The sequence below is a fragment of the Lolium rigidum genome, chromosome 4, assembly GCF_022539505.1.
Source record: "Lolium rigidum isolate FL_2022 chromosome 4, APGP_CSIRO_Lrig_0.1, whole genome shotgun sequence".
NCBI classification, from domain to species: Eukaryota; Viridiplantae; Streptophyta; class Magnoliopsida; order Poales; family Poaceae; genus Lolium; species Lolium rigidum.
In genome coordinates this window covers 225,218,351-225,245,678 of record NC_061511.1, presented here as the reverse complement: position 1 = coordinate 225,245,678, position 27,328 = coordinate 225,218,351, and the positions used below count along the sequence as shown (strand labels likewise).

The 27,328-nt window shown below is 44.3% G+C and overlaps 1 protein-coding gene across 1 annotated transcript; it reads right to left on the bottom strand.

The window, feature by feature from the left end:
• Window positions 1-1,159: 1,159 nt before the first annotated feature.
• LOC124707163 (ATP synthase subunit beta, mitochondrial) lies at window positions 1,160-4,627 on the bottom strand. Its single transcript, XM_047238825.1, has 9 exons — window positions 4,100-4,627; window positions 3,473-3,548; window positions 3,291-3,379; window positions 3,046-3,163; window positions 2,854-2,957; window positions 2,612-2,770; window positions 2,216-2,440; window positions 1,826-2,137; window positions 1,160-1,415 (listed from the first exon to the last, which is right to left on the bottom strand). Exons 1-9 carry the CDS (start codon window positions 4,571-4,573, stop codon window positions 1,302-1,304), a joined length of 1,671 nt encoding a protein of 556 aa, XP_047094781.1. The 5' UTR covers window positions 4,574-4,627; the 3' UTR covers window positions 1,160-1,301.
• Window positions 4,628-27,328: the final 22,701 nt, after the last annotated feature.

Here is a 27,328-nt window from a genome sequence, read left to right as displayed (position 1 = left end):
TGGTCCGCGGGTCCAGGTTGCTGGCCGTCGTTAACTCGTTGTTATACAGTGGGCCACGCATACGAAAGTACGATGCTCCACCACTGTATCTCTGTTTTGCTGCTGCTTGTGTGTCAGAGTATTCTGCCTAGTACAACAATCTCCAACTACTTTCTGATGGTCCAGATACCAGGAGCAGATGCTACCGGGAGCCAAAACTCCAACCCCAGAAAAAATTCTCAAGAAAAATAATTATAAGTATAGTTTATTTTTTTAGTGTGGAGTGTGGCGTTTTGGAGGCCTAGCTACATGTAGCTCTTTATTTTCAACCACTCAAAATTTATGTTTCAAAGTTTTAAAAAATCCGAAATAATATTCTAGAGGTAGCCAACGATGATTGCTACAATGGTGTAAAATCTCATTGCAAAACCATTTGTATTATAAGCTACATGAAATTGAAAAAATCTGACAAATTTTATAGTCTTGAAAATGTGCAGTATTCACTATAAAATTTGTCAAAATTTGTTATTTTTGCGTAGCCTAGAATATGAATTAATTTGTATTAAGATTTTACACCATTGTAGTATATACATTACTAACTATCTGTAGAATTTTGATTCGAATTTTTTGAAACTTTCAAACACAAATTGTAAGTGTCTGCAAATAAAAGGCTACATGTAACCCGGTCCCTGTTTGATGTTTGAAGTTTTCCGTGAGAAAATTATATAGTTGGGCAACTTCCGTCAGACGATTCCACCTAAAGCTTAAGATCAACTTTCCTAATGCAGGTGATGCTTAAACAACTACACAAAGTTTGACATTATTTTCGATGATTTTTCTCATATTTGCAAACCTAATAAACAATACTAGAGACACCACATATGATTTACATTGCCTGTAATGAATTTTCCAAGCTCGAAATACCAATAAACCATACTAGGAGACACGATGTTTGACATTGCTTCCGTTGAATTTTCTATGTTATAAGGCATACTAGACGACACAATGTAGAAAACGTAGCGGAATTTGGAACCACAACATAGAAAACATGACCAAGCATAACTAAACCATAAATTCCTGATCTGTTTGGATTTCTGCATTACAAAGGGCACGATTTTTCAAAGCCGAGTACTTTTGCTGTGCAGACAAAATCAATGTCACTGCAGTTGCTTATTGCGAGTAAAGTGGAGTAAGAAAGAACAAAAACAAGGATCCCTCAGCAGAAGATGGCACTCCTGCTTGTGAGCACGTCCCACTCGAGCCAACAGCTGAAATCCAAAAATTTAACTTGTACAGGGTGTAACAATGGAAGGTGCATCTCATTATGAAGCATTCTCCTTGGCGATCTTCTCAGCCTTGGCAATGACTTCCTCGATGCCTCCAACCATGTAGAATGCCTGCTCAGAGAGGTCATCGTACTTGCCATCCAACACACCCTGCACATTTCACCCAACCATTTAGTAAAGTGCATTCACACATGTGTAAATAAACTCAGCAGTCATAAGGAGTAAAAGAGTACAAGTGTTATTCTTAAACAAGCAAACTGCATGCAAACGAGTGTCTAAAGCTGTATTTAAAAGGAACAGATCAGAAGTTCAGAAAAGGTTTATAGAGGGCAGTTCTTAAACAGGCAATTGAATGCACAAGTGCCTGAAAGCTGCAAGCAGAAAATGAGCAAAAGGAATAGAAGTTGAGAAAAAACTATACTTGCTTTTAACTTTGTGCTGTGTCAGTATTGCAAGGGTTGTCAACAATTTTACAGCAATAAATTCTCAGGAGCAGAACACTACTAGGGCAGTGATAATATTAATCCAGAACAACTACTATGATTTTAAAAACAATTTACCTGGAAACTTTCAACACCCTCCTTCAGCTCCACGTACTTCCCTGGTGCACCAGTGAAAACCTCAGCAACATGGAAAGGCTGGCTCAGGAACCGCTGGATCTTCCTTGCACGAGCGACAGTCAACTTGTCATCCTCACTGAGCTCATCCATACCCAGAATGGCAATAATATCCTGGAGATTCTTGTAGTTCTGCAGAACCTTCTGGACACCACGAGCAGTGTTGTAGTGGTCCATACCCAGCACGTGGGGGGAGAGCATTCTGGATGTTGAATCCAAAGGATCGACGGCGGGATAAATACCAAGCTCAGAAATCTGCACAGGTAGCTCATTAGTCAAGGCACATGATATGTGCAATACAAAATTACGTTGTACTAGGGCAGGAGGACAGACCTGTCGCGACAACACAGTTGTAGCGTCAAGATGGGCAAAGGTGGTAGCAGGTGCAGGATCCGTCAAGTCATCAGCAGGCACGTAAATAGCCTGGACAGATGTAATAGAACCCTTCTTTGTCGTCGTAATCCTCTCTTGCAGTCCTCCAAGATCAGTAGCAAGAGTTGGTTGGTATCCCACAGCAGATGGGATACGTCCAAGGAGAGCAGACACCTCAGAGTTAGCCTGCAATAGTGATAAAACAGGAAGAGTGAGATATTGTAGCATGTGGATTCCATTAGTAAAACAAAAAAGAAAATATAGTTTAACATGAGTAATATCCTACAGGGTTATAAGCCTTTCATGCACAAAATATAATATGCTGAGTTGGCAGAAGAAATGTTCTGCAGAAATTACCTGGGTGAAACGGAAAATGTTGTCGATAAATAGAAGCACATCTTGCCCCTCAGCATCACGGAAATGTTCAGCAACAGTCAAACCAGTCAGACCCACACGAGCACGGGCACCCGGGGGCTCGTTCATTTGCCCGTAGACAAGAGCACACTTGCTTTCACTCTGCCACAAAAATCATTATAAGACACAGGATAACTTGCATATATGAACTTGACTACTGAAATTTCGAAGCCCATAACAATTACCTGCTTGTCACCAAGCTTAATGACACCACTTTCAATCATTTCCCTGTACAGGTCATTACCTTCACGGGTACGTTCACCAACACCAGCGAACACAGAGAAACCACCTAAGGTAAACAAATAAGCCAGTTACAATCAGTAAACCATAGGAAGCAGGTAAAACAATATCAACAATGAACACTGTAGAATACCAACCATGGGCCTTGGCAACATTGTTGATCAGCTCCATGATAAGGACGGTTTTACCCACTCCCGCACCACCGAAAAGACCAATTTTCCCACCCCTTTGGTAAGGTGCAAGCAAATCCACGACCTGTCAGATATAAACCATCACACTGAAGTTAACAACCCAATACATAACGGCATATATACACACATAGTGGATTCAAAGATTACATGAAATGTCCAAAGGTGCTGAAAGGGATAGTGAAATATAATACCTTAATTCCAGTAACAAGAATTTGCTGCTCAGTGGCTTGCTCAACAAAAGCAGGGGCCTCACGATGGATAGGAAGGTAGTGGTTTGTGCCTACAAGATAGAAATGTGATAAAAGTATTACACATGAGTACACAACTCGTCCATAAATATGTTGAAGAAACACATATCAAGAATTTCACTTACTTATGTCACCCTTGTGGTCAATCGGCTCACCAATAACGTTAATGATACGTCCAAGAGTGGCCCTCCCAACAGGAACCTATGAAAGAAAAACAGCTTTCAAGTCAGCCCAATGAGGCACAAAACAGGTGAGGATCATTCAACTTCTGGGGAAAAAACACAGTCAAATGTAAGCCTATAAACTGCTGTGCATACATCAAACATATACAAGCAGAGGCTACTAAACCAGACTGTTAAACGATAGCATCGAACAAATTTTCTAATCTTAACAAAGCAACGCCTGGCATGTAGATCACTGTGACAAACAGCCTTATATTAATAAGCATGAATGGTGGCTACAAGCATACAGAACATCACAACTGAACCTAGTTATCATAACACGGAGATGCAGGCATGATGAAAACAAAAGATGAATGTTCAACTATTCATATACACATCCAACGGAGAAAAACATGACAAGGCAGCAATCAACGTATCTGTAAACGAAACATGAAGGATCGGGTACATCTCAACAGGTGCTAGTCGGATTTGTACATCCAGATCAAATCTAGCGCCGCCAGATCTACATTTCGTCAGATCGAGCACGGTACGAAATGCACCATCGGAAACGGGGAGGAAAAAGGGCCTTACAGTGATTGGCGATCCGGTGTTGAGGACCTTCTGCCCGCGTACGAGCCCCTCAGTCCCGTCCATGGCGATGGTGCGCACGACGTTCTCGCCGAGATGCTGCGCGACCTCGAGCACGAGGCGGATGCTGTTGTCGAGGACCTCGAGCGCGGTGAGGATGGGCGGGAGGCCCTCGTCGAAGCGCACGTCGACGACGGCGCCGATGACCTGGCAGACCTGGCCGACGGAGCCGGCGCCGGTGAACTCGTCGGTGATCTTGCCGCCGACGTACTTGTCGGAGGTGGGGGGCAGCTTGTCGGCGGGGGCATCGGCGGTGGCGGCGGCGGCGGAGGTGGCGTAGGAGGCGGCGCGGTTGAAGAGGTAGCCGGCCGGGGAGGGGCGGTGGAGCGGCGCCGCGCGCGGGCGCGGCGACGGGGAGGCCCCGCGGACCCGCGAGGCCGATCGGAGGAGCGAGGAGAGGGCCCGGCGCGTCGCCATGGCCCGAGATCGCCGGGGGCGCGGGCTGGATCTAGGGTTGGACTTTGTGCGCGAGGTTGCGGCGGCACCGCTGGGTGGGAGGGAGGAGAGGAGTGAGGAGGGGAGACGGCGTGGGGATTAAAGTGGGGTGTTGATATCGAAGTGCGGAATGGGGGTGTGGGGTGGGGTGGGGAGGTAGACTCGGTCCACTTGGGCCGCCCGGGAAGCGTGGGGGAACAGCCCGCTGGTCGTGGGGGCCTCTCTAGCTGGTGTATGGCGCCGGTCCAGTGAACTCGTAGTGGGTGTCTGATTCCGTGATTCGGAATGGTTTTCATCCTAGCTTGATTTTGCAGCTGGGATGGTGGAATATGTTCCTATTTTGCCGTCGCTGCCATTTGGTAAACTGTTATTTGCATTTTATTATTCTTGCGCCGAATTCTCCTTTGATGCTCGATCGAGTTTACTGATAGAGGTTTCTTCATTTTTTTTCTCTTTTAAGTACTACTGCACATGCATATATGGAAGCATAAGTACAAAATTTTCAATGTTTTCAACATAATTTCTCATTTCTCGGAAATTGCATGGCATTTTTTTTTACGGGAAAGACTAAGCTTGATATTCTCTTCTGACCAGTGGCGGAGCCAGGAAAAAATTGTAGCCTGGGCAGACCGTAGCTAGAATTTTTTTTCAAATTGCATCCAAAATTATGTTTTGCGGGGAATTGGAACCGGATATATTTTGGTCATGGGTATAGCAACCGGATATAATATTCGAAAATTAAATATGATAAGCAATAGCTCATACACAATACGAGTCATAGATAAAAGTCTAGGTCTAGGTATCCAAATACCCCTGCTTTGAGATTTTAACCAAAATCTCAGAAATTTTCTGAATATAAAGATCCATCATAATGATTAAGAAGTAAAATAATTAGTGTGATCATCTTTGCTATGATTTCCCGGTGAGCAAGTGGTATTGCTTGAACATATCTCATTTTTTTCTTTTAAGTACTATTGCATATGCACATGAAAGCATAAGTACAAAATTTCCAATGATTTCAGCATAATTTCTCATTTCTCGGAAAGTGCATGCCATTTTTTTACGGGGAAAGATTAAACTTGATATTCTCTTCCCTTTCCAAAGAGTATGAGTAATATCTCCTTCAATAATATCAGCGTCCTCCTTGAGCATCCTCCTTTTAGCTCCCACGACAAGCGCATCGATCGTCAGCGCTGTGATACCACCATTGATGCACCGCCATTGATGCAGATTTGATGGAGACGTAGAATCAGTAGGGGTTGGGACAAAATAAGCAGGGTGTGAAAAAGAATGAATCTCCGGGCATTGGAATTGATCCCCTCGTTCGAGTCGGCCAGCTTTTTTTGTTGCAATTACAGTATTTCTTGCCAACTTTCAGACATATTTGCACTGAACTTTTTTAGTTCCATGGCACTCATTATGCACTATCTTTTTCATGATGTAGCATATGCGAGAGTTTTCTTTCTATTGGTAGAACCTTTAACATATAATTTTACTGTGTTATTGTTCGTGTTTAATAAACTACATACTCATCATGTTGATGTTAAAATATAATATTCGACGTTATACATTTCTAACGTCTATTATTTCAATATACAATTATTCTTATATATAAGGATATGTATTTTATGAATTATCTTAGTTCCCAAAATATATATCTAGATCCAAATGTGATCGAATAAAAAGACATGCAATCATATTAACCTCATATTAATTTGTGCCAATATAGATGTACTGTACTGTAAATGTAGTGTTTTTTTTTGTATCTTCTATATTTATCTATGGGGTTCTAGATCACATGGGTCAATAATATCATGATATTAGTTTGTAGAAGATGGTTGCCTAATGTAGTTGTGTGGAAATGATTTTTCCTCAGATCATCTCTACCAACACTCAACTATTGGTATTGTTTCTGTATTTTCTGTTTGTTTTCATAATCAAATCTTATATAGCCAACGATGAGGTATAGTCACCCATTGACACCACTCCCTCTCTCCATCTTCACTACTTATAAAAGAGTGAACATCCTATATAACTAAGAAGTTCATCTCCACTACCTATTTCTCTAAACATGCAAGTATGTCACCTTAGCATGCAGGCCCACCACCAACTTACATGAACACCGTCCCATGCATGCAACCTTGGTGTCATATGTTACATTATAACAAAAAAATCGCAGCGATCCCACACATGTTATTCCTTTTTCTCTTCATCTACTCCTTTATTGCTCTTCCTATTCATCTCCTCCACTCAGGCAAGAAATCAGAAGACATTCATCGATTTTATTATCACCATTCATCTTCTCCACCTAACAAATGCAGTAACTGATGGATCGGCTCTTCCCTTTAAACATCGGAGCTGATCCATTCACATCACCTCCACCAAAACTGGTGCCCATGCCTCTGCCCCGATCGGTACCTCAACAGCCCTAGATTTGTTAGTTTTCGTCTGCTCGGAAGGATGAATGCGAAGACTCCACCATCGACCCCATTTCTTGCTGAAAGGAATGAATTCGAAGGCTTACTCCTTGATGCCCATTGATGTCTACGGGAGCTTCTATTCTTGTAGACAGTGTTGGGCCTCCAAGAGCAGAGATTTGTAGAACAGCAGCAAGTTTCCCTTAAGTGAATCACCCAAGGTTTATCGAACTCAGGGAGGAAGAGGTCAAAGATATCCCTCTCATGCAACCCTGCAACCACAAAGCAAGAAGTCTCTTGTGTCCCCAACACACCTAATAGGTGCACTAGTTCGGCGAAGAGATAGTGAAATATAGGTGGTATGAATAAATAGTAGCAGTAGCAACGGTGCCAGAAAAGTGCTTGCTGGCGTGTAGTTGATGGTGGTAATATGGCAGCAGTAGTAACACAGTAAAACAAGTAAACAAGCAGCGATAGCGATATTTAGGAACAAGGCCTAGGGATCATACTTTCACTAGTGGACACTCTCAACATTGATCGCATAATAAATAACTCTTTCTCATATGTGCTACATACACTCTTTTGTTGGATGATGAACACATTGCGTAGGATTACACGAACCCTCAATGCCGGAGTTAACAAGCTCCACAATTCAATGTTCATATTTAAATAACCTTAGAGCATAATAGATCATTGCAAAATAAACCAAGAACTAACATAGTGCACACACTCGTCCACATTACACTATGAAGGAGGAATAGATCACATCAATACTATCATAATGATAATTAACTCCACAATCTACAAGAGATCATGATCATAGCCTACGACAAGAACCACACGGTGCACACACTAGTCACCTTTACACCATGCGGGAGGAATAGACTACTTTAATAACATCACATGAGTAGCACACAACTAGTAGCGATACAAAGCTCATCATATGGATCTCAATCATGTAAAGCAGCTCATGAGATCATTGTATTGAAGTACATGGGAGAGAGATTAACCACATAGCTACCGGTACAGCCCCGAGCCTTGATGGAGAACTACTCCCTCCTCATGGGAGACAAGCAGCGTTGATGAAGATGGCGGTGGTGTCGATGGAGGAGCCTTCCGGGGGCACTTCCCCGTCCCGGCGGCGTGCCGGAACAGAGACTCCTGTCCCCCAGATCTTGGCTTCGCGATGGCGGCGGCTCTGGAAGGTTTCTCGTACCGTGGCTTTTCCGTCTCGAAGTTTTAGGTCTGGGACCTTTATATAGGCGAAGAGGCGGCGTCAGAGGGTCGAAGGGGCGACGACACCATAGGGGGGCGCGGCCCAGGCCCTGGCCGCGCCACCCTATCGTCTGGGGCCCACAGGGCCCTCCTCTGGCGGCTCTCGGGTGTTCTGGATGCTTCCGGGCAAAATAGGAACCTGGGCGTTGATTTCGTCCAATTCCGAGAATATTTCTTTACTAGGATTTCGAAACCAAAAACAGCGAGAAAACGAGAACCGGCACTTCGGCATCTCGTCAATAGGTTAGTTCCGGAAAACGCATAAATATGACATAAAATGTGCATATAACATGTAGATATCATCAATAATGTGGCATGGAACATAAGAAATTATCGATACGTCGGAGACGTATCGGCATCCCCAAGCTTAGTTCTGCTCGTCCCGAGCGGGTAAACGATAACAAAGATAATTTACGGAGTGACATGCCATCATAACCTTGATCATACTATTGTAAACATATGTAATGAATGCAGCGATCAAAACAATGGTAATGACATGAGTAAACAAGCTGAATCATAAAGCAATGACTTTTCATGAATAGCACTTTCAAGACGAGCATCAATAAGTCTTGCATAAGAGTTAACTCATAAAGCAATAATTTAAAGTAAAGACATTGGAGCAACACAAAGGAAGATTAAGTTTCAGCGGTTGCTTTCAACTTGTAACATGTATATCTCATGGATAATTGTCAACATAGAGTAATATAACAAGTGCAATATGCAAGTATGTAGGAATCAATGCACAGTTCACACAAGTGTTTGCTTCTTGAGGTGGAGAGAAATAGGTGAACTGACTCAACCAAAAAAATAAAAGAAAGGTCCTTCGCAGAGGAAAGCATCGATTGCTATATTTGTGCTAGAGCTTTTATTTTGAAAACATGAAACAATTTTGTCAACGGTAGTAATAAAGCATATGTATCATGTAAATTATATCTTACAAGTTCCAAGCCTCATGCATAGTATACTAATAGTGCCCGCACCTTGTCCTAATTAGCTTGGACTACCGGATCATCGCAATACACATGTTTTAACCAAGTGTCACAATGGGGTACCTCCATGCCGCCTGTACAAAGGTCTAAGGAGAAAGCTCGCATTTTGGATTTCTCGCTTTTGATTATTCTCAACTTAGACATCCATACCGGGACAACATGGACAACAGATAATGGACTCCTCTTTAATGCATAAGCATGTGGCAACAATTAGTGTTGTCATATGAGATTGAGGATATATGTCCAAAACTGAAACTTCCACCATGATTCATGGCTTTAGTTAGCGGCCCAATGTTCTTCTCTAACAATATGTATGCTCCAACCATTAAGGTGGTAGATCTCTCTTACTTCAAACAAGACGAACATGCATAGCAACTCACATGATATTCAACAAAGAATAGTTGATGGCGTCCCCAGAAACATGGTTATCGCACAACAAGCAACTTAATAAGAGATAAAATGCATAAGTACATATTCAATACCACAATAGTTTTTAACCTATTTGTCCCATGAGCTATATATTGCAAAGGTAGGGGATAGAAATTTAAAGGTAGCACTTCAAGCAATTTACTTTGGAATGGCGGAGAAATACCATGTAGTAGGTAGGTATGGTGGACATAAATGGCATAGTGGTTGGCTCAAGGATTTTGGATGCATGAGAAGTATTCCCTCTCGATACAAGGTTTAGGCTAGCAAGGTTGTTTGAAGCAAATACAAGGATGAACCGGTGCAGCAAAACTCACATAAAAGACATATTGTAAACATTATAAGACTCTACACCGTCTTCCTTGTTGTTCAAACTCAATACTAGAAATTATCTAGACTTTAGAGAGACCAAATATGCAAACCAAATTTAAGCAAGCTCTATGTATTTCTTCATTAATAGGTGCAAAGTATATGATGCAAGAGCTTAAACATGAGCACAACAATTGCCAAGTATCACATTATCCAAGACATTTTACCAATTACTACATGTAGCATTTTCCGTTTCCAACCATATAAAAATGAACGAAGCAGCTTTTAACCTTCGCCATGAACACTAAAAGATAAAGCGAAGAACACATGTGTTCATATGAACCAGCGGAGCGTGTCTCTCTCCCACACAAGCATTTATTCAAACAAAAACAAAAACAAAAACAAACAGACGCTCCAAGTAAAGTACATAAGATGTGACCGAATAAAAATATAGTTTCAAGAGAAGGAACCCGATAATTTGTCGATGAAGAAGGGGATGCCTTGGGCATCCCCAAGCTTAGACGCTTGAGTCTTCTTGAAATATGCAGGGGTGAACCACCGGGGCATCCCCAAGCTTAGAGCTTTCACTCTTCTTGATCATAGTATATCATCCTCCTCTCTTGACCCTTGAAAACTTCCTCCACACCAAACTCAAAACAAACTCATTAGAGGGTTAGTGCATAATCAAAAACTCACATGTTCAGAGGTGACACAATCATTCTTAACACTTCCGGACGTTGCTCAAAGCTACTCGGAAGGTAATGGAACAAAGAAATCCACCCAACACAGCGAAAGAAGCAATGCGAAATAAAAGGCAGAATCTGTCAAAACAGAACAGTCCGTAAAGACGAATTTTAAAAGGGCACCAGACTTGCTCAAATGAAAATGCTCAAATTGAATGAAAGTTGCGTACATATCCGAGGATCACTCACGTAAATTGGCATAATTTTCTGAGTTACCTACAGAGAATTAGGCCCAGATTCGTGATAGCAAGAAATCTGTTTCTGCGCAGTAATCCAAATCTAGTATTCACTTTACTATCAAAGACTTTACTTGGCACAACAAAACACAAAACTAAGATAAGGAGAGGTTGCTACAGTAGTAAACAACCTCCAAGACACAAATATAAAACAAAGTACTGTAGCAAAATAACACATGGGTTATCTCCCAAGAAGTTCTTTCTTTATAGCCGTTAAGATGGGCTCGAGCAGTTTTAATGATGCACTCGCAAGAAATAGTAGTTGAAGCAAAAGAGAGCATCAAGAGGCAAATTCAAAACAAATTTAAGTCTAACATGCTTCCTATGCATAGGAATCTTGTAAATAAACAAATTCATGAAGCATAATGCAACAAGCATAGAAAGATAAAATAAGCGCAGCTTCAAGATTTTCAGCAAAAAGAGAGGTGTTTTAGTAACATGAAAATTTCTACAACCATATTTTCCTCTCTCATAATAATATCCAGTAGCATCATGAGCAAACTCAACAATATAACTATCACATAAAACATTCTTATCATGAGTCTCATGCATAAAATTATTACTCTCTACATAGGCATAATCAATTTTATTAGTTGTAGTGGGAGCAAATTCAACAAAGTAGCTATCATTATTATTCTCATCAAGTGTAGGAGGCATAGTATAATCACAACAAAATTTACTCTCCATAGTAGGTGGCACCAAAAGACCACTATCATTATAATCATCATAAATAGGAGGCAAAGTATCATCAAAGAAAATTTTCTCCTCAATGCTTGGGGGACTAAAAAGATCATGAAAACCAGCTTCCCCAAGCTTAGAACTTTCTATATCATTATCAACAATGGTGTTCAAAGCGTTCATACTAATATTACTACCAAGCATGCAAATAAGATTTCATAGGTTTTTTAATTTTCGCATCAAATAATCCATGTTTTAAATCAGGAAATAGAATAAGAAGCTCATTCTTGTCCATTATGCCAAACTAGTGTAAACAAGAAACAAAAAGATGCAATTGCATGATCTAAAGGAAATAGCTTCGAGTACTTACAACGGCGAAAATAGCTTAGTAGCCGAGATCCGGAGTGTGAGTACCTTTTACCTTTCCTCCCCGGCAACGACGCCAGAAAATAGCTTGATGTCTACGGGAGCTTCTATTCTTCTAGACAGTGTTGGGCCTCCAAGAGCAGAGGTTTGTAGAACAACAGCAAGTTTCCCTTAAGTGAATCACCCAAGGTTTATCGAACTCAGGGAGGAAGAGGTCAAAGATATCCCTCTCATGCAACCCTGCAACCACAAAGCAAGAAGTCTCTTGTGTCCCCAACACACCTAATAGGTGCACTAGTTCGGCGAAGAGATAGTGAAATACAGGTGGTATGAATAAATAGTAGCAGTAGCAACGGTGCCAGAAAAGTGCTTGCCGGCGTGTAGTTGATGGTGGTAATATGGCAGCAGTAGTAACACAGGTAAAACAAGTAAACAAGCAGCGATAGCGATATTTAGGAACAAGGCCTAGGGATCATACTTTCACTAGTGGACACTCTCAACATTGATCGCATAATAAATAACTCTTTCTCATATGTGCTACATACACTCTTTTGTTGGATGATGAACACATTGCGTAGGATTACACGAACCCTCAATGCCGGAGTTAACAAGCTCCACAATTCAATGTTCATATTTAAATAACCTTAGAGCATAATAGATCATTGCAAAATAAACCAAGAACTAACATAGTGCACACACTCGTCCACATTACACTATGAAGGAGGAATAGATCACATCAATACTATCATAATGATAATTAACTCCACAATCTACAAGAGATCATGATCATAGCCTACGACAAGAACCACACGGTGCACACACTAGTCACCTTTACACCATGCAGGAGGAATAGACTACTTTAATAACATCACATGAGTAGCACACAACTAGTAGCGATACAAAGCTCATCATATGGATCTCAATCATGTAAAGCAGCTCATGAGATCATTGTATTGAAGTACATGGGAGAGAGATTAACCACATAGCTACCGGTACAGCCCCGAGCCTTGATGGAGAACTACTCCCTCCTCATGGGAGACAGCAGCGTTGATGAAGATGGCGGTGGTGTCGATGGAGGAGCCTTCCGGGGGCACTTCCCCGTCCCGGCGGCGTGCCGGAACAGAGACTCCTGTCCCCCAGATCTTGGCTTCGCGATGGCGGCGGCTCTGGAAGGTTTCTCGTACCGTGGCTTTTCCGTCTCGAAGTTTTAGGTCTGTGACCTTTATATAGGCGAAGAGGCGGCGTCAGAGGGTCGAAGGGGCGACGACACCATAGGGGGGCGCGGCCCAGGCCCTGGCCGCGCCACCCTGTCGTCTGGGGCCCACAGGGCCCTCCTCGCGGCTCTCGGGTGTTCTGGATGCTTCCGGGCAAAATAGGAACCCGGGCGTTGATTTCGTCCAATTCCGAGAATATTTCTTTACTAGGATTTCTGAAACCAAAAACAGCAGAAAACAGGAACTGGCACTTCGGCATCTCGTCAATAGGTTAGTTCCAGAAAACGCATAAATATGACATAAAATGTGCATATAACATGTAGATATCATCAATAATGTGGCATGGAACATAATAAATTATCGATACGTCAGAGACGTATCACCCATCGTGCTCGCCTTAGCCCCTTCTGCATGTAGCAAACATCACGTCTTTCTGAGGACCCCCAGCGGGCCGTCAACTACATCGGACATGGGTTTGTCGGTCACTTGGCCTTGATGCTATATGTCTCTATGTTGTTCATGTATATTCTTGGTTCAGTTTAACCGACCATTACACTATGTATCTACTTTTTATTTGAGCAGAAACTTCCATGAATTTTAGTCTGCAGTTTCTTGCCTAAAATCCCCAATCTTTCTAGTATTTATTTGTGTAGATTTTTCTATCTGTGTCGAGTGTCGGCAAGGTGTATGATGATATCTAAGAAGATTACTGGTCAAAATTAATCTGGGTTTGATCCATTGTCTACTCAATATGCCTTTGCAAGTTTGTTGCACTCAGTTATATGAAGTTCATTAGTTCATGTTTTATTCATAATTTGCAATTTCAAAATTAATAGGAGTTAAATCTGCATTTAGCCTATGGATTTCAGGTATCTATCTATCATCATAATCTTTGTTTAGCATTATTAAGGGTTAAAATCATAAAACAGGATTGCACTACAGTAATATATCTATCTTTACAATCTTTGTTTAGCATCATAAAGGCTTAGAATCTGACAAAAAATAGCACTGGACTACAGTTATCTATCCTTTGCTTGAGGTAAATATGATCTCTAATTCATGATTTCTCCTTATTCCCTAATCGCTGATCCCTTTGACTTTATCGAGCGTGAAGGTAACTTCAATTATTGGTGGAATATCTGTTTGGTCTTGAACAAGTACCGTTGGAGTTTTGGAGTGAACGAACTTTCATGGTTCATGATGTGCAATATAGTTTTCGTTGAGAGAAGCTTCGATCTATACTTCCATTGTTGCTTTATATATCCTAATCTCTGTCCCTTTCTGCAGTTTTTTTTATCATAGTTCCGTCAACAAGTTATTGGAAGAAAATCGAAGGAAGCCAGCAATCTTGCTTAATTAAGTATATATCGTAAGTCGGATGTGTTCATCAAAGAAGCTTACAATTTCATAAGCTTTTCTCCCACCAATGAATCTACTGTGATAACACGAAGTGTCTTGCAAGAGAAATAAATTATTTTCTGTGGAGGTAGCATCTATCTTTGTACAATACATAAATTTTACTTAAACTGGTATATCTTTTGTATACCTATATATAAGTTAGCCCAAATTTCCACATTGCATGTTGTGAGCGTGTTTGCACTCGAAGTTAGTCTGTCCAGAAAGCACACATCTATGATGCTCCATACAAGTAACTTCGGATCAACGCAATTTTGGTTCAAAAATAATATGCAGGACATTTCTTTCAGAGGTGTCAAGATCCCGTGAATATACCGTTATACATAAATTTGGTGTCAAAAGGTGGACAACAAAGTAGTAAAATGATGGGCTTCACATTGGTCAAGTCTTTAGCATGGCATGGTATGGGAACTTCTTTTATCTCAGAACATTGTAATGCAGCTTTACATAATAAATAATTATAGTTTTTTATTTGTCGAGTTTCATGTATACATGGGTTGAAACAAAATAAAATTATATTTTAGTTATGAAACATTATAATTTAGTTATGACAATTACTTCAAACGATCTAGTTTGTGTGAGTTTGCAAGCATCCTACCGGTAAAATACATTGTTCTTTTTGTTATTTATCCTCTAAAATGCAACATAGCAATCCCGCAACAACGTGCGGGGTATTATCTAGTTTGCATAACATTTGATCTCAGCCTTCCATTAGATCTGACAATCAAAGACCCTCTAAAAAAACAAGACATTCTCGTATTATACGACCACCCCATTTACATGTATGCTCGGTAGTTTGCCTAGAATACACGTTCGCATATCATGCCACACGAAACGCAAAACAACCTCTCTCCTCGTGTAAAACTGATAAAAATATTCAGATCAATTGGGGGTCAAAATACCGAGCCCCAACAAACCTCGTAGGCTCCTATAAATTTGACACACAGCTAACAATATCTGCTTGGATGGCCTTTTCTTACAATTGAGATTCAAATTCATCATGCTGTACAATCCACCACAACTGTGAGCTCTGCACACTTTAACGTGCATGCGACAGGAAGGATGAAAGGATCGTATGCCGCACCTAGAGGGTGGTGATTAGGTGCTGCCCAATTTTTAGTTTTTTTTCAATTTAGGCTTGACACAAAGGTAAATTCTCTAGATATGCAACTATATGAATTTACCTATATGACAAAATATACAACTAAGCAAGATAGTTAGACAAGATATAATAGAGCAATCAAGGATAGAGGTAACCGAGAGTGGATCACGCGGAGACACAGAGATGATTCCCGTAGTTTTTTTCCTTTTGAGGGGAAGTACGTCTACGTTTGGAGGAGTGTGATCATCACAAAGGCCAGACCAACACCACAACAACAACAACAAGAACAAATCAATCACAAACAACTAGGGTTTCCAAATGGAACACTAGCAAGGGAGCCCTCAAGCAAATTAGGGGGAAATGAAATCGCTTTGGTAAAGATGTAGATCGGGGTCTTCTCCTTCGATTCTCCAAAGCTCAAGAGATTTGGGTGGTTGAGGGAGGAGATCTGATGATTTTGGTGTTCTTGGTGGCTCAGCAATGGTGGAACAAGTCTTGAGGGTTTGAGCAACTTTACAATCTAGGAGAAGGGTTCCTTAAATACCCCTCCACCAAATTTTCCCGTTGGGAGCACTTCAGCGGCAGTGCCAGCCCTGAGACAGCAGCAGTGCCGACCACACGACACTAGGTCACCTGGTTGACAGAGAACAGCCGACAGTGCCGGGGTGCATCCACCGGCAGTGCCGGCCTTCTGCCACCGGAAGTGCCGACCCTTTGAGATTTCAGCCCAACTCTTTTCTTCCTTTTGGGGCGGATCGATTTTATCAGCGGTGACCCTTTTTATTTATCTATCACACACTTAGCACAATGTTAGATCATCACCTGTTGTTATCAAACACACAAAACCCTAGAGATAATGAAATGTTCTTTCTATCTCCCCTTTTTTGGTGTTTGATGACAATACCGAGATTTAGCAATAGAGATCATATAGCATAATGTCTCAACAAATAGAGAAGCTCCCCCTAAATGTGTGCATATAGGTAATTTGTGTTTGAATACAAATGCAAACATTAGGTACAAAGCACTCTTATCATAAAGATATAGGAAACAATTTGCTAACATTATCATATAAGGAAAATATGAGACAGAGAGATATAAAAGTTGAGATATAGTGACTGACATAGGTATGCCTAACAGGCATGTCGAATAAGTACCCTGGGTCTATAGGAAAGTATGAAGCCCATGGACTCGGAGCTTTGGAGGCCCAGAAGGTTGAAGACTTTCGGGTTAGGAAAGTAGAGTTGTAATAGGAAACTTGTATAAATATAGGAAAAGCCAATGCGACTCGACAGTTTGTAACTTGTACGACACGGAAAGCCTCGGCTTCGCCTCCTATATAAAGGGGAAGCCAAGGGAGAAAGAAGGGATCGAAACCATTGTAACCCTAGCCACCATAATTTTGAGTTGAGCACCGTTGTTCGGTTGAAACCTTCGAGATCTACTTGCCCTCTACTTCTTACGAAACCCTAAGTCTACAATACGTAGGCATTGACGAGTTAATCCCTCGTCAATTGGCGCTGACGTTGGGGATTGGAGGCTGCAAGGTTCTAATCTCGATGGCATCTTCAACATCATCGTCAACAACAAGCAACGCGATGGACGGAGGTAAACGAGTCCAACCTGATCTCGCCGATTTTGTTCCTCACCCTCCTGCCCGTTTGGATGCATATGCTGATCCGGAGGAGTCGACGGGGATGACTTTTGGGAGCTTCCGCTTCCTCGTCGGGAAAGAAGGATCGCATCGTCTCGCGGCACCGATTTTTTCGGGACCGGTGGCGGTCGAGCCCGATTTCTTGGGATCGTCAACATCATTTGTTGAGCCCGGTTTAGGGTTTAGGGTTTAGGGTTTAGTAATTGTCGAGCGACGAGGAAGTTTCGCCGTCACGCTTCACCAAGCCCGCCGACGGTGGGGCACTCGCCGATCTGTTCGGTGACATTACTTTCGGGTCGTTCACAGAAACCGATCTAGATAGCGACTCGGAAAGCTTCACCAACTTCGATTTCACCAACATCAACAACTCTACTGCTAGTGGGGAGGTCTTCGCCAATCTATGCGACGGTGTCACCTACCCTGAAGCTGATGAAAATACAACTGCAACATGTCACCAGATCTGCGTAATCACGGGAGCAGGTCGTGAAGAGGATGAAGAGTCTGAGGGTTCCGATGATTTGGGAAACCTCTACGTCGATCCCGCAGATCTCACGCGAGGAACAGGAAGCAAATATATTGGAACTGAGACACGAGAAAGAGTATAGCTGTCGCAGGAAGCATGGGATAGAGCTGCAAGAGCCATGAACGGCATAGAGCCGATGACTACACAAGCTTCGCCGGAAGCGCTGCAAGCATATCAATATAAACTTAGTCGTTCCAGCCGTGAGTTAGAAAAACTGCAGCGAAAACTCGACGAAAGAAAATCTGCCGCAGATGCCGCCAGTGAGCGAGGGCCAACCTAAGTCAACACTCGATGACCTCAACAGACAATCAGAGGGACAGCCGCTTAAGAGCAAGATCTCGGTTGGCAGGCATACCTGAAAGAGAACGGGAGAACCTGATTCAAAACCTCGACATGTCCTTTGTGTTAATAGACACGAGAGGGCCCATTATCCCGAAAACACCATAGGCAGGATACATCGTGGCGGACGTGCTACAACGTCTCATTAGTAAAGCTAGGGATTCTGGCTCCCTAGCCCACGCTCTTTCACCGGATACCCCGTGCCCTGTCCTCCAATACGCCGACGATACCCTCATCCTCTGCCAGGCTTCCGTTGAGGCGGCGATCTGCCTCAAGCAAGTCCTGGATGACTGATACGTCTCCGACGTATCGATAATTTCTTATGTTCCATGCCATATTATTGATGATACCTACATGTTTTATGCACACTTTATGTCATATTCGTGCATTTTCTGGAACTAACCTATTAACAAGATGCCGAAGAGCCGATTCTTTGTTTTCTGCTGTTTTTGGTTTCGAAATCCTAGTAACGAAATATTCTCGGAATTGGACGAAATTAAAACCCGGGGTCCTATTTTGCCACGAAGCTTCCGGAAGACCGAAGAGGAGTCGAAGTGGGGCCACGAGGGGCCGCCACCATAGGGCGGCGCGGCCCAGGTCTTGGCCGCGCCGACTCGTGGTGTGGGGCCCTCGTGTGGCCCCCCACGTTGCCCTTCCGCCTACTTAAAGCCTCCGTCGCGAAACCCCGATGCGAAGAACCACGATACGGAAAACCTTACCGAGACGCCGCCGCCGCCAATCCCATCTCGGGGGATTCGGAGATCTCCTCCGGCACCCTGCCGGAGAGGGGATTCATCTCCCGGAGGACTCTTCACCGCCATGGTCGCCTCCGGAGTGATGAGTGAGTAGTTCACCCCTGGACTATGGGTCCATAGCGGTAGCTAGATGGTTGTCTTCTCCTCATTGTGCTTCATTGTTGGATCTTGTGAGCTGCCTAACATGATCAAGATCATCTATCTGTAATACTATATGTTGTGTTTGTCGGGATCCGATGGATAGAGAATACCATGTTATGTTAATTATCAAGTTATTACATATGTGTTGTTTATGATCTTGCATGCTCTCCGTTATTAGTAGAGGCTCGGCCAAGTTTTTGCTCTTAACTCCAAGAGGGAGCATTTATGCGCGATAGTGGGTTCATGCCGCATTGACACCGGGACGATGACGAGAAAGTTCTAAGGTTGTGTTGTCGTTGTTGCCACTAGGGATAAAACATTGATGCTATGTCTAAGGATGTAGTTGTTGATTACATTACGCACCATACTTAATGCAATTGTCTGTTGCTTTGCAACTTAATACTTGGAAGGGGTTCGGATGATAACCTCGAAGGTGGACTTTTTAGGCATAGATGCGGTTGGATGGCGGTCTATGTACTTTGTCGTAATGCCCAATTAAATCTCACTATACTTATCATGACATGTATGTGCATTGTTATGCCCTCTCTATTTGTCAATTGCCCGACTGTAATTTGTTCACCCAACATGCTTTTATCTTATGGGAGAGACACCTCTAGTGAACTGTGGACCCCGGTCCATTCTTTAATACTTGAAATACAAAACTGCTTGCAATACTTGTTCTTTACTTGTTTTCTCTGCAAACAATCATCTTCCACACAATACGGTTAATCCTTTGTTACAGCAAGCCGGTGAGATTGACAACCTCACTTGTTTCGTTGGGGCAAAGTACTTTGGTTGTGTTGTGCGGGTTCCACGTTGGCGCCGGAATCTCCGGTGTTGCGCCGCACTACATCCCGCCGCCATCAACCTTCAACGTGCTTCTTGGCTCCTCCTGGTTCGATAAACCTTGGTTTCTTTCTGAGGGAAAACTTGTTGCTGTGCGCATCATACCTTCCTCTTGGGGTTCCCAACGAACGTGTGAAATACACGCCATCAATGACTTCGCTCTGGCCACTGGGCTTGCGATCAACTTCCACAAATCCGGTTTCATCCCCATGCACACTGAGGCGGGTGTTGCCTCCGCTATGGCCTCCGTTTTAGGGTGTCCCATCTCCACCTTTCCGCAAACCTATCTGGGCTTACCTCTCTCGCGCCCACTAAACTTCCGGCCTCGGCCTTTGCCCCTCTGGTTCTCTCCTTTGACCGTAGACTTTCAGGTTGGCGCGCGCATCTGTTGTCCGCTGGGGGTAGGCTCGTGTTGTGTATTGCTGTTCTGAATAATCTTGCTACCTACTACATGTGCTCCTACTTGCTGCCACGTGGGTTCATTGAGAGTATAGATAAGAGGTGTCGTGCCTTTTTTTTTTGGACCGGGAAGGATTCCTATTCTGGTGCTCGCTGTCTAATCGTTTGGGATAAAGTTTTGTTGTCTAAACAGGAGGGCGACTTCGGTATCAAGGATCTCCACCGGCAGAACAAGTGCTTGTTCCTAAACTTTGTCCACAAACTTCACCAATCTAACCCTCTGCCTTGGAAGACTTGGTACTTCTCCCACACAGGTCGTGACTTCGGGGACCCCTCCTCCTCCCCTTCCTTCTTGGAGAGGATCGTCGAGGAGTGCCTCCCGCTCTATCACCAGGACGACGGTGGTGGATGGCCGCTCCACCTACTCCTGGCTGGATAAGTGGCTCCCTTGGGAGCCACTCACGACGCGCTTCCCCGCCCTCTTCTCCCATAGCACGCGCCCCCACGCATCCGTGGCCTCTGTGGTCTCGCAGGGCCTGGACCTCCAGGACCGCCTTACCGGGGCTGCTGAGGCCGAGCTCCTTGTTGTCCGGCGCTTCATCGACACCACTGTGCTCCAGGAGGGAGCCGACCACCGCGCCATCGACTCTCCCTCGACACCCAGCTTCTCCTCCCGTGAGGCCTACCGCGCCCTCACGCCGGTGCGGCCCGTCGACACTGCGGCCTGTTTGACTTGGTCCCTCCGGATCCCCACCAAGGTCAAGATCTTCGCATACCTTCTCGACATCGACCGCCTGAGCACTCGGGCGAACCTCTTCCAGAAGGGGTGCGCCCCCTCTTCTGCGTGTGCTGCATGCGGCGCCCCCGAGTCTGGGCGCCATCTGTTCTTCAACTGCCCCAGGACTGCCGAGCTCTAGGTCAGATTGGAGGTCCCAATCCCAGTCGGCGGTTTCTCCATCTGGGATCTTCCGGGGCCGAACCAGCCGCCCCCGTGCACGTGGCAGTTTGGGCTTGCGACCATTCTTTGGTCCATTTGGAAGTCCCGGAATGACCTCGTCTTCAACGGGGTGACCCACTCTACCGCCTCGACCCTCCGGCGAGCCTGCGACGACCTCTCTCTTTGGAGATGGCGGCTCCGCCGTTTCTAGAGTTGTAACATAAATAATCTCTTCCCCCCCCCCGTTTTTCCCTCATGTGTACATGGACTGGCTTCTTGGCCGCTTTCGAGAATGAATAACAACCGGTGGGGTTTCCCCCCGTCCACCTCGAAAAAAATGACAAAAATGGGCTGCCTAAACCTCTCTACAATCTCTACATACAGTAAATTTACCATTCTATTGACTAAAAATAACACAGAAAAGGAATAAAAATGTGACAAAGCACTGCGTGCAAAAAAGCTTGGCATGGCTAGTGCTACGACTCTATATATTCGCTGACCTTTTAGTACATCAGCTGAACCAACTCCACTTTCAATGCAGGTGATAGACAGGGGTGAGGGCATCTCCAACCGGGTGACCCATCCCGCGTCCGCGCGTCCGAATGGGTCGAAACGGACAAAACCGCGGCCCAGCGCGCGGACCCATCCCTAAAACGGATGGCCGCGGCGTCCGGGACGACCCAAACCCGGCCCAAATCTTGGATGAGTTTGCGTGGCCGCGGACGCGAAAGGCTGGTCGCTCGCGTCCTCCCCTTGTCCGCCCTCGGCCCGCTCGTCCGCCTCCGAAAACAGAAACACTCCACTGTACTCCCAAAACCTAGAGATGGCCGACGAAGCAACTGCCGCCGCCACCGCCACCACCGCCACCATCGGAGAGGACGCACCCGCGGCCGTTGCCGCTCCTGCCGTGGAGGCCGGGCTCCCCCCCGGGCCGCCGACGAAGAAGGCGAAGGCCGACCTCACCCCGGAGCAGAGGAAGCTCGAGAGCAAGAAGAGGGCCGACCGCCGCAGGGCGCTCGACCAACGGAAGAGGGAAACCGCTGCCGCGGAGGAGCGGCAGCGAGCGGCGAAGCAGCTTCTCCAACTCAAGACGGAGGCGAAGAGCACTGTCCTTCAAGAGCAGCAGGCGCAGGCCATGCTCTTTTACGGCCACGAAGCGCTCGGCCAGCACATGATCATCCCCGGCACCGGCGCGGCCTCGGGGGGGAGCTCGGCCTCCTCCGTGACCCTGGCCCTTCCTCCAAGGTCAACTGCCCCACCGACTGCCCTGTTTGGGCACGAAATGGGGGCGCATGGGCGGCACGCGTACCAGTCACGGGATGGGTCACCGGAGGTGGGCGAGTCCATGACGGGGCCGTCACCTTCGTCCATTGACCTGAACCGTGCGCCGGCGAACTCCAAAGGCCCCAAGAACCTGGGAGCAGCTGCGATGTCCGGTGCGCGCAACCTGTTCGACGATTTGTCGGCCGCGCGCGCGCAGTCACCGTCCACCGTGCAGGCCCCTCCGTCTTTCGCGCAGACAATGCCGACGACCCTGCCATATCCTTCGACACAGCAGGCTCCCCAGCCACCTCCCATTGACACACAGGAGGGCTGATGACCCACAAGTATAGGGGATCGCAACAGTCTTCGAGGGAAGTATTACCCAATTTATTGATTCGACACAAGGGGAGACAAAGAATACTTGAAAGCCTTAACAGCGGAGTTGTCAATTCAGCTGCACTGGAAACGAGACTTGCTCGCAAGAGTTTATCGATAGTAACAGTTTTATAGCGATAGCGATAGTGAAATAACGAGCGACAGAGTAACAAAAACAGCAGTAGTGATTTTAGTAAACAGCAGGATTAAAATACCGTAGGCACGGGGACGGATGACGGGCGTTGCATGGATGAGAGAAACTCATGTAACAATCATAGCGGGGCATTTGCGAGATAATAATAAAACGGTATCCAAGTACTAATCAATCAATAGGCATGTGTTCCAATTACGGTCGTACGTGCTCGCAATGAGAAACTTGCACAACATCTTTTGTCCTACCAGCCGGTGGCAGCCGGGCCTCAAGGGAAACTACTTGGATATTAAGGTACTCCTTTTAATAGAGTACCGGAGCAAAGCATTAACACTCCGTGAACACATGTGATCCTCACGTCACCGCCATTCCCTCCGGTTGTCCCGATTTCGTCACTTCGGGGCCATTGGTTCCGGACGACGACATGTGTATACAACTTGCGGGTAAGATCATAAACAACGAATATCTTCATGAATCAATAACATGTTCGGATCCGAGATCATGGCACTCGGGCCCTAGTGACAAGCATTAAGTATAACAAGTTGCAACAATATCATAAAAGTAACATCTACGGATACTAGGCACTATGCCCTAACAATCTTATGACTATTACATGAGCAATCTCATCCAATCCCTACCATCCCCTTCGGCCTACAGCGGGGGAATTACTCACACAGGGATGGGGGAAACATGGCTGGTTGATGGAGAGGCGTTGGCGGTGATGGCGGTGATGATCTCCTCCAATTCCCGTCCCGGCGGAGTGCCGAACGGAGACTTCGGCTCCCGAGACGGATTTTCGCGATGTGGCGGCGTTCGGAGGGTTTCGGCGACTTCGACCTCTCCCCGTGCGTTTTTAGGTCGAGGCGAATAAGTAGTCCGAAGGAGGGCGTCGGAGGCCGGCCGAGGGGCCACACCATAGGGCCGCGCGGGCCCCCTAGGCCGCGCCGCCTTATGGTGTGGGGCCCTCGGGCCTCCACTTAATTTGTCCTTCGGCTCCGTCGGTATTCGGGAAAATAGGGCCTTCCGTCAAAATTCCGAGGTTTTTCCCGAAAGTTGGATTTCGCACAAAAACGAGACACCGGAACGGTTCTGCTGAAAACAGCGTTAGTCCGTGTTAGTTGCATCCGGAATACACAAATTAGAGGCAAAACAATAGCAAAAGTGTTCGGGAAAGTAGATACGTTTTGGACGTATCAACTCCCCCCAAGCTTAGCTTATTGCTTGTCCTCAAGCAATTCGAGTTAACAACTCGAGCGATAAAAGAACTTTCACGAACACATTTTCTCATATGATGTATATATTCTCATGATATGGCTAATACTTGAGCGAGTTCATAATAGGGTACATGCAAATAAGATCATCTAACGACTATGTCAATCATGAAGAGGTACCAACAATTAATAATCAGCATCATGAATCATGTATATAAGCGGGATTGCAATGTTCATAAGAGAGTATGATAAAGTGGTATCTCGCTTGCTCGTATTTGATCGGCAAAACATAAATGCCGGGCACCTCCGGAGTTCATAGAAAGACTAGAAATAGTGATTGTCAAAGATAAAAGCATCAAAGTTATACCACAATCAATCATATTTTGAGACAAGCATATTATACTAAGAATGACAGTTGTGCTCTCAAGAAAGTGCTCAAAGAAAGGATGGAGACACAACATAAAAGTAAAAGATTGACCCTTCGCGAGAGGAAGCGAGGGATTAACATGCGCTAGAGCTTTTCATTTGTAAAGCGAGGAGTAAAATTATTTTGAGAGGTGTTTGTTGTTGTCAACGAATGGTAATGGGTACACCAACTACCTCGCCAACCGGACTTTCAAGAGCGGCTCCCATGAATTATTTGCATGTTTATGTGGCACTCCTTCCAACCTTTCTTACACAAACCATGGCTAACCGAATCCTTCGGGTGCCTGCCAACAATCACATACCATGAAGGAGTGCCTTTTTAGTTTAGTTTTATTATGATGATGACACTCCCCCAACCTTTGCTTACACAAGCCATGGCTAACCGAATCCTTCGGGTGCCAGTCCAACAATCACAAACCATGGAGGAGTGTCTATTTAAGTTAATTAATTCGGGATCGAGAATCCCATTGCCAGCTCTTTTTGCAAAATTATTGGATAAGCGGATGTGCCACTAGTCCGTATGAGAGTCCGTCAAAAGTAAATGACAAGGTTGAAAGCTAAACACCACATACTTCCTCATGAGCTATGAAACATTAACACAAATTGAGAAGCATTTTGAAGGTTTTAAAGGTAGCACATGAGAATTTACTTGGAATGGTTTGAAATGCCATGCATAGGTATTTATGGTGGACACTTTGGAATAACTTGGTTTTCATGTGTTTGGAGGCACGAGCAGCGTTCCCGCTCAGTACAAGTGAATGCTAGCAAGAGACTAGGGAGCGACAAATCAAGAGAGCGATGACTTGTCATAATCATGCTTGCGGCAAAATAAATTAACTGAGGCATAAAAGTGATACAAGAACTCTGAAGCAATGTAAATCATTGATGCTTAATTTACTTTTGTTCAGTCATATGCATGCGTGAGCATGTGCCAAGTCGATATAAACGAATTATTCAGAGGAGGATACCATAATGCCATATTTACTTATGAATAAAACAATGCAAGCAAACATCCATGTCATGCTACTCATATTAATAGATTGGAGCTAATCATGAGAGATCATGAACTACTAGACTTTCTTAAATGACATATACCTCACATGAACCAACTAAGCATGCTCACATGGATGAGTATATGTACAAAAATGAAAACAAATAGAGTTCATACCAGCCTCTCACCACAATCAGATTGTCGTACATCGTCATTATTGCCTTTTCACTTGTGTAGCTTGGATAATATGAAATGAAAACCACGCTCCAGCCACCGAAGACCATTGAACTCATAATGAACTTTACAAACCAAAGAAGAACAGCATATATTTTTGGTGTTTTCGAATTTGAGAATAAGAACAAAAGGAAACAAGCAAACAAAGCAAAATCTTTTTGGGTTTTCTTATAGCAAACTAGCAATAGTAAATAAAGCGAAACAAATGCAAGAAACCAAGATAAACAAATGATGAAGAGAAACAACAGAAATATTTTTGGTCTTTTTGTGTTTTGGGAAAGAAACAAAGCGAAAGCAAGAAATAGCAAACTAAAAGAAACACAGAAAAGCGAGATGGCAGAAATCTGCCAAAACCTGATAGCAGTACAGAAATCGATTTTTACAAAAATCTTACATTGCTCAGTTCGAAAAGTGTTCAACTAATGAAAGTTAGATAACAACCTGGGGAACATGCACAAAAACTGGCTTCGCAAAATACTGTTCTGGCTGTGCGCACGAATTTTTACGGTAACAGCCCAGAATCTGTTTTCAGGCAGCACTTCCCCAAATATCATCTTCCTCTCATTAGAAAACCACTCAAACAAACTAAACAAGTATATACAAGTATCCAGCAACCATAATATGCAAAGAATGAGTGATGCCGGTATACCTCCCCCAAGCTTAGGCTTTTGGCCTAAGTGGAGTTCAACCCCATCGAGGCCATGAGGTAGTATCTCCGTGGTACGACGAAGATGGATCATATTCCGGGTATGTGCTAGAAGAAGCACCCGGATACGTGACGGTGTAGTCGTAGGAGGGCTCGGCGTCCTCGGAGTCATGCTGTTGGTGGAAATCTTGTATCTTCATATGTTCATCCACCTCCTCCTTAGTGCGCGACCATGGTTGCCTGTCAATATCGAACAAACCTGGCTGGGGAAGAGGGATTTCTTTCTCATCCCCGTCAGCAAACAACATTCTATAGGCCATATTATCTAAAGTGGACTCGGTGGTAACAAAATGATGGCTTTTCATAGCAGTGATATCAAGCCTCCTAGGGGTTAATGGCACATCATTAGGATCAATAGGAAGCTCTAAATGTGTTAAAATGCGCAGTGCAATAGTTCCTCCAAAAATAGGTCCCATGGTAGACAGGCGGCGAGCAATAAGGGAACCGAGATGATAAGATGTCAGTCCAGTAAGTGCAATATTCAAGAAAGCAAGATGGTAACTAGAAATATTGCTAGTGTTCTCTGATACGTCTCCGACGTATCGATAATTTCTTATGTTCCATGCCACATTATTGATGATATCTACATGTTTTGTACACATTATATCTCATATTTAT